This window comes from Lissotriton helveticus, chromosome 10 (assembly GCF_964261635.1).
Source record: "Lissotriton helveticus chromosome 10, aLisHel1.1, whole genome shotgun sequence".
NCBI lineage: Eukaryota > Metazoa > Chordata > Amphibia > Caudata > Salamandridae > Lissotriton > Lissotriton helveticus.
In genome coordinates, this window is record NC_136071.1 from 634,327,209 (window position 1) to 634,345,818 (window position 18,610).

General features: G+C 48.0%; 1 protein-coding gene across 1 annotated transcript in view; it reads right to left on the reverse strand.

Annotated features, from left to right (window-relative positions):
- Positions 1-2,749: 2,749 nt before the first annotated feature.
- The window catches only part of SNX29 (sorting nexin 29), a 1,714,757-nt gene continuing 1,698,896 nt past the window's right edge, over positions 2,750-18,610 (reverse strand). The window contains exon 21 of the mRNA XM_078663166.1: positions 2,750-4,883. Within this exon, the coding sequence (XP_078519292.1) occupies positions 4,754-4,883 (130 nt within the window). The 3' untranslated portion in view covers positions 2,750-4,753. The remainder of the gene's footprint in view (positions 4,884-18,610) is intronic.

An 18,610-nucleotide genomic window follows, 5' to 3' on the forward strand; every position in this document is an offset into this window, starting at 1 on the left:
GTATTCGGCTACTACAGCCCGAGCTGGGTGACCGATTCCAACAGGGAGAAGGTCAGGATGGCCAATAAACAGTATTTGGACAGCTACCCTGGTCATCAAAGCATTCTCAAGTCAATTTCCACATCATAACTGACATAGCCTTTATTGGAGTAGTCCTATTGCTGGGGATGCAGGATGCTGAGGATGCTGAGGATGCCGAAGAAAGCTCTGGGTGCTGTACGGTCAACAGGGGTGTTCTTGCAGTTAGGTGGGATGAATTTGGCCACAGGGGTCGATGTCCCTCAAAGTCCTCTTTGAGCCAGTAGATGGCCAGCTGCGGCAGGGATACTGATCTCTGTACATTGCAGGTCTAGGGGTTTTCTAATGTGAAGGCTAGGGTCCTTCTTTTGGGGACCAATCTGAATTCAGACGACAATCCCAGACTCAGCAGATTTGGATGCAACTTTTGGCCATCAATGATTGGTCTCTTGGGCGGTCAGTGGCAATTTGACGAATGTGGGTACTGACTTGCCGGAATTGGCTACTTCAGCTTTGATGGCCCAGGTGATGGTTCCAGGGGTCAACCGACTGACCCTTGGAGTCACTTCTTTGGTCTGGGGCTCAGGAACAACTTTTCCATGAACCAGGAGCCACACGCACAGTTCTGTCTTTCCTAGCCCAATGTGCAGCAGGTACAGTCCAGCAGTCATCGCAGCCTCTCTTGCCAGGTCCACGGGTCAGCAGCAAGTCCTTCTTTGGTCCATTCTCCAGTTTCGTTGTGATCTGAGGTTCAAGGGTGGCAATTCAACATACATTTTGTGATGAGTTAGAACACTAGCAGTAAGGACTGGTTAGCAGATCTCAGTGCACTCTCAGTGTCTGAAAACCAGCAGCATCATTCAAAACATTTGTGGGTAATCATGCAAAAAGAGCCATTTCCTTATACAGGGTATTTTTTTAATATCAGTAGAAGGATACCTACTTCATCAAGAATGAAACAGACAAACGTTAAAAATCAAATCTATTTTATCTTACCCATATTTGACAAATGTCAAATTCATAGACCAACTATAACATAAAAAGAGTCAGCATTTGATGACACTCCCTACTTCTCTCAAGTTCCTAATTACCCAATCTAAACGATGCTCCAAGTTCACATTTGCCTCTATTATGTTTTACTGCAGTTTCTTCATGCCCAATCTAAGCTGATGCGCCAGTTTCATCACACCGTGTCTAAGGTGATGCTTCTGTTCCGTCATGCTTCCTGTAAGGTATGCATCAGTTCTTTCTTCCAAATCTAAGGTGGTGCTCCAGTCCCTTCTTGCCCAACCTAAGATGATGCTTCCGATTTTTCTTGCCCAATCTAAGGCAATACTCAGGTTCTCTCATGCTCAATCTAAGGTACTGCTTCAGTTGCTTGTTGTCTAATCTAAGGAGCTACATTAGTACCTTCTTCCCAAATTTAGGGTGATGATCAGATCCCTACTGCCTACCATAAGGCGGTACTCCAGTTTTTTCATGCACATTCTAAGGTAATATACCAGTTCCTTAATTCCTAGTCTAAGGTGATGTAGTTCAGCATCCTTCATGCCCAATCTAAGGTGAGGGTCCAGCTCCCTCTTGCAGAGTCTAAGGTGACACCTGTGTTCCTTCTTGCCCAATCTTAGGTGATACTTGTAGCTCAATCTAAAGGAATGCGCCAGTTCCCAAACCTAGTCCATGGGGGCATGCAGCGTTCTTTGTGCTCAATCTAAGGTGATATTCCAGCTCCACCTTGCCCGGTCTAAGAAGGCATTCTGTGTCCTCCTTGCCAAGTCTAGCGCAATGCTGCAACTTCCTCTTGTGTTGTCTAAGGTGCCACACCTGTTCTTTCTTGCCCAATCTAACGTAATATCCGAATCTCCCTCGCAAAGTCTAAAGGGTTGCTCCAGGTCTCCCAAACCTAGTCTAATATGGGGCACAATTGCCTTGCAGCAGTCAAAGATGGTGCTATCCACTCACGATGTAGGGGGTCTTTGCTACTTAAAATTCCCAAGTAAGTTCCTGCGCTCCATGTGGGCACTAAACATCTCCCTTCCACTGGTGTTCCTTTTGGCATATGATATCTTCAACATCTGTTATAAACAAAATAGTATATTTAAATATGTACAAGTTTAACAACCCATGATTAGGAAACTATGTGGCCCTTGGGGTGTATATATATACTCGCATGGACATGTGGCAAAGCACGGTCAAATCCCTTGTAATATACGACTACTAAAAAAAAAAAGATCAAACAGACTGTTTCACTATTTAAAATTGTGTGTGCCAAGAAATAGTTTCACAGCTAACATTAGCAGAAAAACTGTTCAGCAGGAAAGCTACCCTTCTTATCATTATTTTCAACTGATGAACAAATCAGGTATACTAATCTCACCTACCAATAAATATGCGTAATTTAAGCCTTCCTGCACCTGCAACATTTCACGAGTTATGATCAGACACACTCGATTTTGAGGCCAAGGGATGCCACACATTTGCTGTGGATAACTGGAACAACTTAAAAGATATTTTCTTATCTTGACAGTGCAGGAAATAGTTCTTCTGTTCTATTTTTATCACAGGTCGGCTTAACTAGGGTTGTGTTCCCTTGACACCTATAGCAGGAAAAGGACAAATAGCGAAAACAGAAATGTGGATGGTGTGCTTTTTTTCTAAGGTTGTCATAATTTCATAGCGTGCACATAAAAGGAAAGAAATATTCGACAAAAGAGACATTGCATCAAGTACATTTTAAGTATTAGATTTGGAGATTTTATTCGATATTAGGCACATACACCATGGACTACAATCATTCCATATACAATACCTACATTTCTAGGAGAGCATTATTTTCTTTTCCATTGCAAACATTGCAGTTATTCCCTTTCATCGGCGAAATACCTCAAATTGTCAGTTAATAAATATTGACTTCCGTCCTTTTTCCTTGTCAAAATGTTACTGAACTGATCAAATTTATTTAGCAGTAATTAATGCGATTGTAGATAAAAACAAGGGAAAAGAAAATAAATTACTTAATTTAACATAGATGTATTTCACAAATTAGACCTGCATTGGTCTACTAATAAGATGCCCATATGAGAAGCTTGTCTTAGTGACCTAATACTGATAATCAACATATACTGAAAAGGCAGATCTCACTTGCAGCAATGAAGAAGACTCTTTCATTACTGGCACATGGTACATCTTGCGATTGAGTTTGCGCCTGCTCCATATAACAGCGCCAACTGCATATTTATGATCATTAGGTGCTTGTATCCTGAAACACTGACCAAAATGCTAGTGATCCCAGTGAAAGTCGAGAAGCCTCAAAGTTTAGGGAGCCTGATATTCGTAAAAAAGCTCTCAGATGGGTCTACTTTGTAGTAATGGGTGACTTTTATGTTGCGTCTGAATTTTAAATTGCTATAAGCCTTACAATATATCTCTTCACTAGAGAACTAGTCCCAATTGGTGTAAGACAACATATGTTCTTATTTGACGTGTAAGACACTGTTATACGCTTTGAAAGGAGAAAGCGAAACACCGCATAGTATAGAGGTATATGTTGTAGAATTCTGATTAACAAGAAAACCATTTCTAAGAGTTCTTCTGATATGTAGTAGTGTTCAGATCTACAAGAAAACCATTTCCAAGATTTCTTCTGCTATGTGGTAGAATTCTGATCTACAAGAAAACCATTTCCAAGATTTCTCTGTTGAAAGGTTAAATTCAGGCACTTTCTTGTAACTTATTTGTAGAATTTAAGATAAAGTGTGCTTATTTAGAGTTTAGCAGACAGGATGCACCATCACAAACACAGCGGATGTCTCTTCCGCTTTATTACAACGCATAATAGCCTATTGCACTTGTAATACGATGGACAGGATATCTATCACATTTTGACGGAGTATCCCAGCTGCCTATCTCTAAATAAAGTCTAGAGTCCTTTTTGCAAATGCTACATTTGCTGGTTTAAATCTGTCCTACTGTCTAAGAAATGTAGTCAACAAAGGAAGTAGTCAGAGCAATATGAGGTGAGAAGCAATGAAGTGGTCTCCTACTACTATATGGTTCCTATTAAAAACTCTGCATTGATCTGGTAACACATAAGACTACTTGTTCATGCACGTTTGATATCAAGATCACTTCACAGATATAAAGAGTATAAAAGACTTTCTTTGCTTTCAACATTAAGGCTATTTACTTTCTTCATACTTAATATGAAAATGTTATAAAAAAAGGACACAGAGTTAACAGCAAGAGTCATTTGGTATCTAAAAGGTGTATATTTTAAATAGGGTGCATATACTGTAAAGTGACAAAGATGATTTTTAAAAAATAAAATATAAATTACTTGACGTAAGAGGTTTCAGGGGCGAGACACCTAATCAGCATTCACACAAGACACTGAAAAAGATGCAAAAAAACAGTTTAGATCCTGGCTGCGATATGGAGAGCACTCCCCCGAAAAATGATTGAGTCATGATGCATAAATTAGTAGTGCAGATGAAACCTGGTATGTGCTGAGTTCGTTCCTAGTGTAAATATGTAATTCTAAAGAGAGTTCTAATGCCTTTGAGAAAAATAAGTGCTTCTTGGATGTCACCAAGCTAATGAAGAAGATGAACACTGGCATGGTAGGGTTTCTCTTGGGAGCTAGGCCGCGTGCAAGCATCACTGCCCCAGGGAACATTAGGTTGCACTTGCTGGGCAGGTTAGGTAAGTGATGTTTACATGAAGGACCAGCAAGTGTTCAGAGGTCGCCGCTTTGAGGTTCCACACTACGTGGCTCTCGCTGATGACTGCGGGATAATTTTGGGAAGCGTGGCGCCCCTCGTTGTCGACTCCCTTTGTTGACTTGCTCTCCAGTTGATTGCACGTCACTGGAAAAAAGGGGGGAAAATCTGGTTAATTCTATATGAAAGTTACCTTTGGAGATGAAAATAGGTTAGGGTATTGTCAAACTACAAACATGTCAATTATTTTAAGTTTGGAGGGCTATTTGTTATCGCAAGTCAGAAGGCAGATACGGGGTAAACAATCAAAACCAGAATTGAAAAAAGTTACTTTATCTATGGTATATAAGTCAATTTACAGCCCCCTAGTAGCCTCAAGTTCTTCTCAAACTTGAGAAGGGGTTGGGGAGACGATCAAGACCTTGCATGCGCACTCCCTGCACTGTCTAGGGCCACGGGGAGTATTTTTATTTTATTTAATGCAGTTTTATATAGCGTGAACTTTACCCAAAGGTGCAGAGCACTTTACAAAAGAACGAGGTAAGATACATAAAGTACACAAGATACACTAAACACGCTAACAAGTTACATATATACAGTTACAAAGGTACACAAGAAAGACTGAGCACTCTAACAAGTTACATAGATGCAGTTCCAACTCTAAATATAAGCATATTTATATTGTAAAAAATAAAAAGGTGTCAGTGTTAGGTTAAAAGCAGGGGTAAAATACATATTTGCAAAGTTGACCTCCTGTGAGTACTACATGACCGTAAGGGTCAAGAAATGTGTTGAATTATTCCAGGAAGTGCCTTTGGAGGAGGAGAGTTTTAAGATCAGTTTTGAAGGTCCAGAAAGAGGTGGTGGTTCGGAGGGATGGAGGAAGTGAGTTCCATTTTCTGATCGCATTACCAGAGAAGGATTGAGCCATAAATGTGTAAGACTTTGAGGGTGATACATGCAGTCTTGTAAATTGACCTTGCTTAGATAGGAAGCCAGCGAAAAGACAACTGTAAGGGTGTAATGTGATCATTTCTTTTAGCCCCATATACAATCTGAGCTGCTGAGTGGAGGGTGGATTTTAGAGGGGAAAGGTGGGATTTGGGGAGGCCAGCAAGGAGAGAGTTGCAGCAGTCTAAGCTGGAAAGTACCAAAGATTGGACCAAGGTTTTTAGGTCTTGCTCAGGAAAGAAGAATGGAACCCACCAGAGAAGGCACAGTTGGTAGCATGCATTCTTGGTGATGGTATTGATATGGCACTGTAAATTGAGCCTTTTGTCTAAGATGACGCCTAGAGATTTGGAACTGTCAACAGTTATAGGATTGTTGTTGAGAATGTTCAGATTGTTCATCCAAGATTAGATAGGAGGAGGAGATAGTGAGGTCATGAGGAGAAGGAATTCTGATTTGGAAGGAATCAGAATTAGTTGATGAGTTGACAGCCAGTGGTGGATGGGGTTTAGAGTGGTGTTGAGGATTGAAATGTCATGAGTGGAAGATACATTTAGGTAGATTTTGGTATCATCCACATATAGGTGATAATGGATCCCAGACTCTTTTAGGAGATTACCCAGAAGTTCAATGTAAAGGTTAAACAGTGTGGGTGCGAGGGTCAAGCCTTGAGGGATGCCTTGTCCAACAGCCATTGAAGTGCGAGACAATTTGCTATTTTTAGCATCTGGGATTTGCTCGAGAGGAATGATCGAACCATTTAAGCACTGTGCCTTCAAAACCCATTCTTAATTTTAAAGTGTTCAACAGAGTGTTGTGATTAACAGTGTCAAAGGATGCAAATAGGTCCAGAAGAATCAGGAGACAAGATTCACCAGAGTCAAGTACTCAGAGGGCATCATCGATGACTTGAAGTAGGGCTGTTTCAGTACTGCAGCCTTGGGTAAAACCAGATAGGAACTAGTCAAGGAGGAAGATTATCTTGATGTGTTGGGAAAGTTGCTTCACCACACAACTTACAGTAATTTTAGCAAGAAAAGGGAGGTTGGTGATAGGGCAGAAGTTGTTGAGAACTTTCGCATCAGCAGAGGATTTCTTAAGAAGTGGAGTAACCTGTCCTGTTTAAAGGGCAGCAGGAAGGGAGCCTCGCTTGAGGAAGAGGTTTATCAGACTGGTCCAGTAGGAGAGGTTGTGGGTATAAAAGTCAATGGCAATGTCACTGGGGATGAGATCAATCAAATGGTTAGATGGTTTAGTTTCTAGAATGCTTTCAAGGAGGTCAGTTTCGGTGATGATGTCAAAGTTCTGCCACAGAACTAAGGAGTTGCAAATTCTGCTATCATCTGGGGGGGGGGGGAGTCGTCAAATATGGTGGGAGAGGGAGTGGAGGTGTTGGTGCTTTTGATAAGGTTGAATAAAATTTTAGGTCTGTTTTTTGCGGAATCGAGGAGAGTTCTGAAGTGCATCGCTTTTTCATTGAAGATGTGTTTGTGGTAATGAGATCTTGCGAGGTGGAGATTGGATAGACTGGTGGCGGAAGGAGAATGTCTCCATAGTTTCTCAAGGTTCCTCAAGTTTGTCCTTTCTTCGTAGCGGGATTTATTGAACCATGGAGCAGAAGGAGTGGGTCTTTTCTTTTTACTTTGCAGTGGAACAATATTATCAATTGCAGCTGATAGATTGGTGAGACATTGTGTGGTCAGGTCGTTAATATCAGAGTAGGGATCTAAGATTGGAAGTGAGCTCATAGCCGTGTTGCAAAAAATGTCACGGTCGATGTTTTTGGCGGAAAAAGGTAGTAGTTCTTTTAGGTTGGCCAAGAGTAACAGAATGAGATAGGTGCAGAGAGAAAGGGATGAGGAAGTGATCAGACCAGTCTACTGGCATAGGATCAACAGCAGTTCGCATATCTGCTTTGGAGATAACAAGTATAGCCAGGTTGTAGAGATTAATGATGTCTGAGATTTCCAGCTTGTGTTTGTTTGCAGGTCTACAGTTGTGAAGCAGACAGAGATAATGTTCCTGAGAATAGGTGACTGGATTGAAGGTGGTTGATGTTTTGTGTGGGAGAGGGAAATGGTTGGAATAGTGCAGTGATTAGCGTTAGCTAGAGAGAAGGTGGGGGGGTGGAATTGGAAGAATTGTAGCTCGCTAATAGGTTGGAAATGTAAGTTGTTGACAGATTGTGTGAAGCTTTTTTGGGGCGTGGGAGCAGGGTACTCCTCTGGAGTTTGGGGAAGTGAGTGCTCGCACAGGGAAGTAGGGAGTTGGGGAGAGTGGAAATGTTGGTTTTTAGGTGGGAGATGGTAGTTTCAAGCTTGGAGATAGAAGAGAAGAGATGAGAAGTCCTAGTTTATTTTCTAGGGAGAGCAGAGCTGGAATGTTAGGTTGCACGATGGGTACAGGGTGTTCAGCTTGAGAAGGAGAGCATGGAGAGGGGGTGGATGCAGGAATATAGAATGGAGGCAGACTCGTCAAGAGATGTTGATTGGAGGTAATTGTCGGTGCATCTGAGGAGGATAGAGAATAATCTGGACATACATTGAGTAAAATAGGAGTATTGACTTCTGGCCGAGGAAGAGAAAGGAGAGGTCTGTAGTAAGAGGATAGGGGGGAGGGGATAGTAGTGGGTCATCATATAGATGAGGGAGCAGGCCATTTGCTGGGAAGGAGTGTTGAGGGAAGCATCCCAGGTGAGGAAAGTGGGGTTGGGGGAGGGGAAGCGGTGTGAAGGAGGGGAATGGGACAACCAGGGGAAAGGCTGTGCCCCAAAGGAGGACTGCAAACTGGAGTCCTGGAGGGTGAGGTGAGGGAGAATTGAGGGAGGAGGTAGAAGAAGATAGTAAAATAGTGTTCCGTGGATAAGGTGAGTCGAGAGAATTTTGGGAGAAGTTATATGAGGAGTCTGGAGGGATCGGAATGCCAGGGATGAAGAGCTGGGATGGAAATAAGTGGTTGAAAAGAGAGAGATAAGTGTCTTTGGCTTGGATCAGGACTTTGCAATTGTTGTAAAGTTAGATAGTGAGTGAGCCATCTAAACAAGCGGAAGGGGAGATTTTTAGTTGGAGTCATGTTGGAGGCAGGAGGAGGAAGTAACGTTGAGGGAGTTATTGAAAATGGTGGCCCAGAAAGAGATGTTGCGGGTGAAGAACATGAGGTCAGTTTTGAGTCTCCCATAACGACCACTATTGGATGAATGTGTTCACGGGTGTTGTGTTTGAACCTTTTTGCTGATGCTTTTAACATATTGGGGGGAACGATCGTGAAACAATTGGCTCCAGTTTTCACTCGTTTGGACAACATATTTGTAAGATGAAGAGGGTGAAGAGAGGGAGATGTGGGGGAAGAAGAGAATGCCATGAATGAAGTGAAGGCGAGTAGAAGCAGAAGCAGGAGTTGGCACATTATTCGGGAAGAATTAAGTAAAAAAGGTGATCGGAGGGGAAGGGCGAGAAGTAGAACCCATTGCAGATAAGGGCAAGATGATGTAGCTGAGCCTCTAGGTCAAGGGATGCAATAGTTGGGGCACAATGCTTCAGCGGATCTTCTGTAGAGTAGGCAGAGGGGACCCAAGACCTATGCCTCATCCGACACAGGTTCGACCATGCAAGTTTGGATACAAAGTCAGATAGGATGTCAGCCCCTTTAAGATCAGAGCCATAACATCAGTGGTGAATCACATGCCAAATATAAGACAAATAGAATACAAAGATGCGAACATAAATAAATAAACAAGATATGTCCATGTAGTAGGTCCCCTGCTACAAGTCGTGCTCTGGCTGCTGGTGAAGTTCTGTATTTTTAGAAAGCGGCCCCAGTCGGAGCGGAGGTCAATGGAAAGAACAAGGTGTGTGGAGGATAATGCCAGTCCAGAACAAGTGGCGTTTGAGGATGATGCAAGTCCAGGGAAAAGTGGGCAGGAGCAATGGGAGAAACTCAGAAGCGCAAAGGCTGCTCGAAACGAGGCCCAGGACTTTCGCCTCATCTGACCCAGGTTGGTCACTAAAATTCGGACACAAAGGCAGATAGGATGGCAGTCCCTTTTTAGGGACAAAGGGTGCTGCCAGAATGGTGCGGAGGGAGCAGAAGGGGTGTGCATAAGGAAACCAGGACTTCCGCCACGCCTGACCCGAGTTCGACAATCACAGGGTCAAGCATGTGAGCAGGTTAGTAGGCTGCCCCAATAACCTCTGCCAGACCAAAGGGGGAGCAGAGAAGACTTACAAAGGGAGCCTACGACCTCAGGCACATTGGATCCAGGGTGCCAGACCATAAGTTATGGTACATGAGCAACCACGTCAAATAAGTTATGACACATAAGCATCCATGATAGCGGCCCCAATTAGGGCTGGGGCCGTAGGGAGAGAATTAGGACGTTAGTTGTGCTGCCAGAGCGGGTGCGAGGGAGCAGGGTGAGGCTCGCAATTGGCCTCCACAGGGCTTGACCAGGAGCGCCCACCACAGGGTGGCGCACCACGACAACCAAGATGGCGGCTCCAGTTAGAGTTGGAGCTACAAGAGAGGCTAAAAGCCAGCGGGTGTTACTGGACCGGGCAGGAGGCGAGGGGAGCAGAGGCAGATTCAATGAAATACGCACAGAGAATGCACAAGCGATCCTCGCATAGAGTGCAAATTTTTCATAGGCACAGCACAGGGAAGAACAACCTCCGTTGAACTGCACCCCCCCCCTTCATCCCAATAAGCAGTGCTGGACCCATTCTTTGCAGCAGGTAGATAAACAGCAGGCCAGACAATGCAATAGCACACAAGAAGATGGGCCGTGAAGGCTTTCCAAAGTTCAAGGGCCCACCGTCCAGGATCGGGCTGCAGCATCGAAGCAGACCCACTGGACGGTCACTACTCCTCCGGCCTAACAGGCCCCAACAGTGGGCCGAATTTCATCTTGGCATCAGGAGGGTGTCAGGAGTGCCCCAGGGACCACTGCGGTAGCAAACATCTACTGACTGCCCTCCGCTAGTGTCCTAGAGAGCACCGGTTCTAGCTCTGAAGGCCCCACTCACTTCTAATCAGGGGGTCGCAGTCTTACTGTAATCGCCAGGCCAGGCATGGGCAGCACCGCTGCCACAGATATCTGCCCCTCCAGCCCGGGACCTCCAGTTAGGGCTGCAAGCCACCGCGTCTTACAGGATTTCCGTGCAGCCAGACCTTGCCACTCGGACCTGCCACGCCTCACCTCCTCCATTCTCACTGATCAGAGCGGGAGTCTCCGGCTCCCTGCTGCAACATCTCACCTCCAGGGACTAAGTGTCTCTCTGTGTCCAGGGGCGTAACAAATGCCCCCGAGCCCCCGCGGGGGAGGGGGCCCACTCTCTTCAGTAAATGAAGGGGGCTCCGGCCCCCCTCAGCTCTTCTGAGAGCTATGTGAGAGGCTTGCGCTAAAGCAAGCCTCTCTCCCTCTAAAGCAGGTGCAGGCCGTCTGCAGCCTGCTCTGAGCCCCTCCCGCTGACTGAAGAGAAACAATGTAACACGTTGCAATGTTTCTCTTCAGTCAGAGAGAGCGACGCCCGAAAAGAGGATGAAGTGGGGGCCCTAGAGAGCAGGAGGCAGCACAGAGCACTGCTCGGGACCCTGACAAGGGTGGGAGTGGGAGCCCTCAGAGTCAGCATTCTCCAGGGCAAAGCTCATATGAGAAGGGATGAGGCAGCAAAATGGTGCCCTCAGGTAAGCACTCTTGTTAGAATGCACCACGTGGGCATCCGCAGGGGAGGGCAAAGGGGGGCTGAGAAGGGTGCAAGGCAGAGGGGAGAAGGGTGCAAGGTAGAGAGGAGAAGGGTGCAAGGTAGAGAGGAGATGGGTGTAAGGCAGAGAGGAGATGGGTGCAAGGCGGAGGGGAAAAGGGTGCAAGGTAGAGAGGAGAAGGGTGCAAGGTAGAGAGGAGAAGGGTGCAAGGCGGAGGGGAGAAAGGTGCAAGGGGGAGGGGAGAACGGTGGAAGAGGGAGGGGAAAACGGTGCAAGGGGGAGGGGAGAAGGGTGCAAGGCAGAGGGGAGAAAGGTGCAAGGCAGAGGGGAGAAGGGTGCAAGGCAGAGGGGAGAAGGGTGCACGGCAGAAGAGAAGGGTGCAAGGCAGAGTGGAAAAGGGTGCAAGGCGGAGGGGAGAAGGGTGCAAGGGGGAGGGGACAAGGGTGCAAGGCAGAGGGGAGAAGGGTGCAAGGCAAAGAGGAGAAGGGTGCAAGGCGGAGGGGAGAAGGGTGCAAGGCAGAGGAGAGAAGGGTGCAAGGTAGAGAGGAGAAGGGTGCAAGGTAGAGAGGAGAAGGGTGCAAGGCGGAGGGGAGAAAGGTGCAAGGCAGAGAGGAGAAGAGTGCAAGGGGGAGGGGAGAAGGGTGCAAGGCAGAGGGGAGTAGGGAGCAAGGCAGAGGGGAGACGGGAGATGGGTGAAAGGCAGAGGGGAGAAAGGGGTAAGGCAGAGAGGAGAAGGGTGCAAGGCAACAGAGAGAAAGGGGCAAGGCAGAGAGGAGAAGGGTGTAAGGTAGAGAGGAGATGGGTGCAAGGTAGAGAGGAGATGGGTGCAAGGCAGAGAGGAGATGGGTGCAAGGCGGAGGGGAGAAGGGTGAAAGGCAGAGGGGAGAAGGGTGCAAGGTAGAGAGGAGAAGGGTGCAAGGCAGAGAGGAGAAGGGTGCAAGGCAGAGGGGAGAAGGGTGCAAGGCAGAGGGGAGAAGGGTGCAAGGCAGAGGGGAGAAGGGTGCAAGGCAGAGGGGAGAAGGGTGCAAGGCAGAGGGGAGAAGGGTGCAAGGTAGATAAGGGTGCAAGGCGGAGGGGGAGAAGGGTGCAAGGCAGAAGGGAGAAGGGTGCAAGGCAGAGGGGAGAAGGGTGCAAGGCAGAGGGGAGAAGGGTGCAAGGTAGAGAAGGGTGCAAGGCGGAGGCGAAAAGGGTGCAAGGCAGAGGAGAGAAGGGTGCAACGGGGAGGGGGAGAAAGGTGCAAGCCAGAGGGGAGAAGGGTGCAAGGTAGAGGGGAGAAGGACGCAAGGTAGAGAAGAGAAGGGTGCAAGGCAGAGGGGAGAAGGGTGCAAGGCAGAGGGGAGAAGGGTGCAAGGTGGAGGAGAAGGGTGCAAGGCAGAGGAGAGAAGAGTGCAGGGGGGAGGGGAGAAGGGTGCAAGGCAGAGGGGAGAAGGGTGCAAGGCAGAGAGGAGAAGGGTGCAAGGCGGAGGGGAGAAGGGTGCAAGGCGGAGGGGAGAAGGGTGCAAGGCAGAGGGGAGAAGGTTGCAAGGTAGAGAGGAGAAGGGTGCAAGGCAGAGAGGAGAAGGGTGCAAGGTGGAGGGGGGAAGGGTGCAAGGCAGAGGGGAGAATGGTGCAAGGTAGAGAAGGGTGCAAGGTAGAGAAGGGTGCAAGGCAGAGGGGGAGAAGGGTGCAAGGCAGAGGGGAGAAGGGTGCAAGGCAGAGGGGATAAGGGTGCAAGGCAGAGAGGAGAAGGGTGCAAGGCAGAGAGGAGAAGGGTGCAAGGTAGAGAAGGGTGCAAGGCGGAGGGAAGAAGGGTGCAAGGCAGAGGGGAGAAAAGTGCAACGGGGAGGGGGAGAAGGGTGCAAGGCAGAGAGGAGAAGGGTGCAAGGCAGAGAGGAGAAGGGTGCGGCAGAGAGGAGATGGGTGCAAGGCTTAGGGGAGAAGGGTGCAAGGCGGAGGGAGAAGGGTGCAAGGCGGAGGGAGAAGGGTGCAAGGCAGAGAGGAGAAGGGTGCAAGGTAGAGAGGAGAAGGGTGAAAGGCAGAGGGGAGAAGAGTGCAAGGGGGAGGGGAGAAGGGTGCAAGGCAGAGGAGAGAAGGGTGCAGAGGAGAGAAGGGTGCATGGTAGAGAGGAGAAGGGTGCAAGGCAGAGGGGAGAAGAGTGCAAGGGGGAGGGGAGAAGGGTGCAAGGCAGAGGGGAGAAGGGTGCAAGGCAGAGAGGAGAAGGGTGCAAGGCGGAGGGGAGAAGGGTGCAAGGCAGAGGGGAGAAGGGTGCAAGGCGGAGGGGAGAAGGGTGCAAGGTAGAGAAGGGTGCAAGGCGGAGGGGGAGAAGCGTGCAAGGCAGAGGGGAGAAGGGTGCAAGGCAGAGGGGAGAAGGGTGCAAGGTAGAGAAGGGTGCAAGGCGGAGGGGGAGAAGCGTGCAAGGCAGAGGGGAGAAGGGTGCAAGGTAGAGAAGGGTGCAAGGCGGAGGGGGAGAAGGGTGCAAGGCAGAGGAGAGAAGGGTGCAAGGCAGAGAGGAGAAGGGTGCAAGGCAGAGGGGATAAGGGTGCAAGGCAGTGGGGAGAAGGGTGCAAAGCAGAGGGGAGAAGGGTTCAAGGCAGAGGGGAGAAGCGTTCAAGGCAGAGGGGAGAAGAGTGCAAGGCAGAGGAGAGAAGAGTGCAAGGCAGAGGAGAGAAGGGTGCAAGGCAGAGAGGAGAAGGGTGCAAGGCAGAGGGGAGAAGGGTGCAAGGCAGAGGTGAGAAGGGTGCAAAGCAGAGGGGAGAAGGGTTTAAGGCAGATGGGAGAAAGGTGCAAGACAGAGGGGAGAAGGGTGCAAGGCAGAGGGGAGAAGGGTGCCAGGCAGAGGGGAGAAGGGTGCAAGGCAGAGGGGAGAATGGTGCAAGGCAGAGGGGAGAATGGTGCAAGGTAGAAAAGGGTGCAAGGTGGAGGGGGAGAAGGGTGCAAGGGGGAGGCGGAGAAGGGTGCAAGGGGGAGGGCGAGAAGGGTGCAAGGCAGAGGGGAGAAGGGTGCAAGGGGGATGGTGATGAAGTTAAAAATGTGCCCCCCCTGGAAACATTTCTGCGGACGCCCATGGCAACGCACACTACTTTGTGAGAGAGAGTGGGAGAGAGTGGAGGGATAGTGGAGTGACAGAGAGACTGGAGAGAGAGAGAGTGGAGAGAGACAGTAGAGAGAGAGAGTAGAGAGAGAGGGTGGAGAGAGAGGGGAGAGAGAGACAGTGGAGAGAGAGTGCAGAGACAGAGTGGAGGGAGACAGTGGAGAGAGAGTGGAGATACATAGAGTAGAGAGAGAGTAGAGAGAGGGTGGAGAGAGAGACAGTGGAGAGAGAGTGGAGGGAGAGAGTGAAGAGAGAGTGGAGAGAGACAGTGGAGAGAGAGAGTGGAGAGAGAGTGGAGAGAGAGTGAGAGAGAGTAGAGAGACAGTGGAGAGAGACAGTGGAGAGAAAGAGAGTGGAGAGAGAGTAGAGAGAGCGAGTGGAGAGAGAGAGAGTAGAGAGAGCGAGTGGAGAGAGAGTGGAGATAGACAGTGAAGAGAGTGAAGAGACATTGGAGAGAGTGAGCGAGAGAGAGTGGAGAGAGAGTGGAGAGAGAGAGTGGTGAGAGTGGAGAGAGAGTGGAGAGAGTGGAGCGAGAGAGTAGAGAGAGAGTAGAGAGAGAGAATGGAGAGAGTGGAGAAAGAGAGTGGAGAGAGAGTAGAGAGAGTGGAGAGAGTGGAGAGAGTGGAGAGAGTGGAGAGAGTGGAGAGAGAGTGGAGAGAGAGTGGAGAGAGAGTGGAGAGAGAGTGGAGAGAGAGTGGAGAGAGAGTGGAGAGAGAGTGGAGGGAGAGTGGAGAGAGAGTGGAGAGAGAGGGAGTGGAGAGAGAGAGAGGAGAGAGTGGAGAGAGAGAGAGGAGAGAGAGAGGAGAGAGGAGAGAGAGAGAGGAGAGAGTGGAGAGAGAGTGGAGAGAGAGTGGAGAGAGAGTGGAGAGAGAGAGAGTGGAGAGAGAGAGTGGAGAGAGAGTAGAGAGTGGAGAGGGAGAGAAGGGAGAGAGAGAGTGGAGGGAGACAGTGAAGAGAGAGTGGAGAGAGAGTGAGAGAGTAGAGAGCGAGAAAGTGGAGAGAGAGACAGTGGAGAGAGAGACAGTGGAGATAGAGTGGACAGAGTTGAGAGAGAGAATGGAGATAGAGAGAGTGGAGAGAGAGTAGAGACTGACTGACTCAGAGACTGAATACTGACTGACTGACAGACTGACTGAGAAACTGAATGAGAGAGAGAGACTGACTGACAGAGAGAGAGAGAGATTGACAGACTGACTGACTGACAGAAAGAGAGAGATAGAGAGACTGACAGAGAGAGAGAGAGAGAGACCGAATGACTGCCAGAGAGAGAGAGATTGACAGACTGACTGACTGGGAGAGACTGACTGACTGAGAGAGACTGACTGACTGAGAGAGACTGAATGACAGAGAGAGAGAGACTAACTGACTTAGAGAGAGAGACTGACTCACAGAGAGAGAGAGAGAGAGAGAGCGAGAGAGAGAGAGAGAGAGAGAGAGAGAGAGAGAGAGAGAGCGAGAGAGAGTGAGACTGTGATGGAATTGGGGTCACAGTATGTATGAAGGTATGCTATGCCTCTTAAGATTGCTATTGTCTACTAATAAAAATGTATTATCCAAATGTGCTCTTTGTAGTTACATCTGCTTTTGAAATACTGCATTGTCGCACTGTCTAATGTTTTAAAACGGAAATGAGAAGGAGCAGTGGATGCACTTTTGTCAAAACTGAAAGATGAGTGGGCCCGATGTTGTATATCATGACAGGAGTCGGCATCAGGAAACCCACCTAAAATTGGGCAAACTTCCCAGGCGTACTGATGGCAGGGACCCTGTAATGAATGGACCACCACCTATGACAGCCTGCTGGCAGACTAAGCCCAACCTTTGACTCCACCATCCAGTGTTACTTATAACGGCTGTATTGGTGACAGCGGCGTAACAATAGCCCCGCATCCCCTGCAGTATGGTGGGTCGCTGGCCTGAGAGCTCTAGACTGGCACGGAGGATGGGAAGGGGGCCCACTCCATGTAGTTTGCAGGGGGGCCCCCTCAAGTTTCCTTACGCCACTGCCTGTGTCGGCACCGTCGTTGCCTCCCCCGACAACGCCATTCAGGCTACGACTGCACCGGTGCTCAGCAGGGCTTCCCGACAGCATCAGTTGGGACCGCCTCCACAGCTTTCATTTTGTGAATCGCATCCATCAGACGACTCTTCTCCATGGCACAAAAAGGGTGTCCCACGTAGGCCGCAGGGCAATCAAAGGAAGTCTCCCATCCCCATGGAAATGGCCTTAGTGGACCCGCTGTTGTGGGATCGCCTCCATACCTCTAAGTGGTGGATTACCTGGTCGGTGCACAGAGCTCCGCGACTGAGCTCTTACATGGCCGCCATCTTCATTCTAACACACACACCATATGCCATATGACTGTGCCGGGATACAGCCGCAACAAATTCCCTTAACTTTTAATCCAAGGGCATGGACGTCACTTAGGGGTCGCAACTGCGACCTCCTGCGTGCCCCTTGAGATCCCTGGCATGGTCTTTGCCACCCCCGGCCTCAAAGGTGGCAAAATCAATGCCAGGATTAAAAGGCCAGTTTGTCCTAATGAACGTCGGTTGGGGCTCCACTTTCTTTGTTTTCTGTCAATTTTGTATTACATTACTAGTGAATAATACTTTATTATTCACTATTAGTGTAATAAAGAATGAATAGTAATTAGCTAGAATATGACCCTCCCTGACAGCTGAGGAAAAATGCTGTTAAATGTATGTAGTGTCTGTACTTGTCGGTGAGAGTTTAAGTGAAAGTGAGTGTCTGTATGTTTGAATGTGTGTGTATGTGTGAGCGAAAGTAAAGGTTAAATGCCGCGTGATGTCACCTCAGATACCCCTGGCATTTTGGTGGATTGACGTTCATGTCCAAGGAGGGATCGAAACAATAGGCAAAGGAGCTAGACACTGCCCATGCTTGGAGGAAGCCTGTCCAATAAGCGAAACTGTACAATTACAAGCAAAACACAGAGTGATAGAGGAGGACAGATGGATCTTCTGCCACAGAGTCTAGCCTGGCCTTTGCACTTGCTTTAAATCTGGTCTGAAGTCATCAGCACATGCCTCTCATCCTCACACGCGCCCTTTTCTTCCTACTCATTCCTCACTAATGAGTGTATGAATACGCCAGCTCTCGTCTCCTTTCAGTAAAAACGAATCACGCGTGATTGATCAAGAAACTATCAAAAAGGACCTTTTTTGCTGACACCCACACGGCACATAAAACAGAAAAGGTGGTGTCAAAGGTTTGCACATAACTACTACAGCGAAGAATGAAATAACATTCGGGGTCGTCCGTACTGTGTACTTGCGTTCAAAAGTGTTATAGACAACGTCTGTTTTCCCTTTCATCGAGACAGATTGGAAAAAAGATGCACGTCTTTCTAGGGAGTACATCACTGTAATAAGTAGCAGTTTTCAGTTGTTGCATGTCTTTAATCGTTACATTGTAAGTGTTATTTCTTGCTAGCAAGAAAAGTACAAGCACTCTTCATACAGGATATTTTTTTTGTTGATTTGTTCTGCCAAGAAAAAAGTTTTATTTTACGAATGAAATATGTGTAGTTCTTATTTTCAGCAACCTCTCATGCACTTGAAAACGGATTTTCTGGAGATGGTCTCAATTATATTCTGTGTAATCTTTCTTCAATTGCAACAATTAATCAGTCCTATAGTATGCTAAACAATCAAAAGTAATAACTGGCAAATTCTACAGTAAAGAGAGCTGTTCTTACATCAAAGGACAAGTTACATACTTTCGGTAACGCCTTATCTGGCAGGGACATGATCTAGCTGCAGATTCCTTGCCTTTGAAATTTGCAGGTGTCAGACTGGATCCAGAAGATTTTTCTTTGAGCAATACCCTTGCTTGCCAGTAGGTGGATTGGGCGGCTCCGCGTGACATTGTTTGCATCGTCTCCGCTGGTGTGATGTCCCCGTCACCTATATGGGCACCAACTTGGCGCGCTAACATCAGTCACTTTTCACGGCTTTCCACGCCAGAAGTACGGAGCCAAGAAGTGCACCGACATTGGTGTGTTTCTGAACAGCTAGGACCCTGAAAGGGGGTTAGCCCTGACCCTTAACTCCAGTCCGCAGTGCGGGGAGGATGGGTGGGTCAGTACGGAATCTACAACTAGATCATGTCTCTACCAGGTAAGGCATT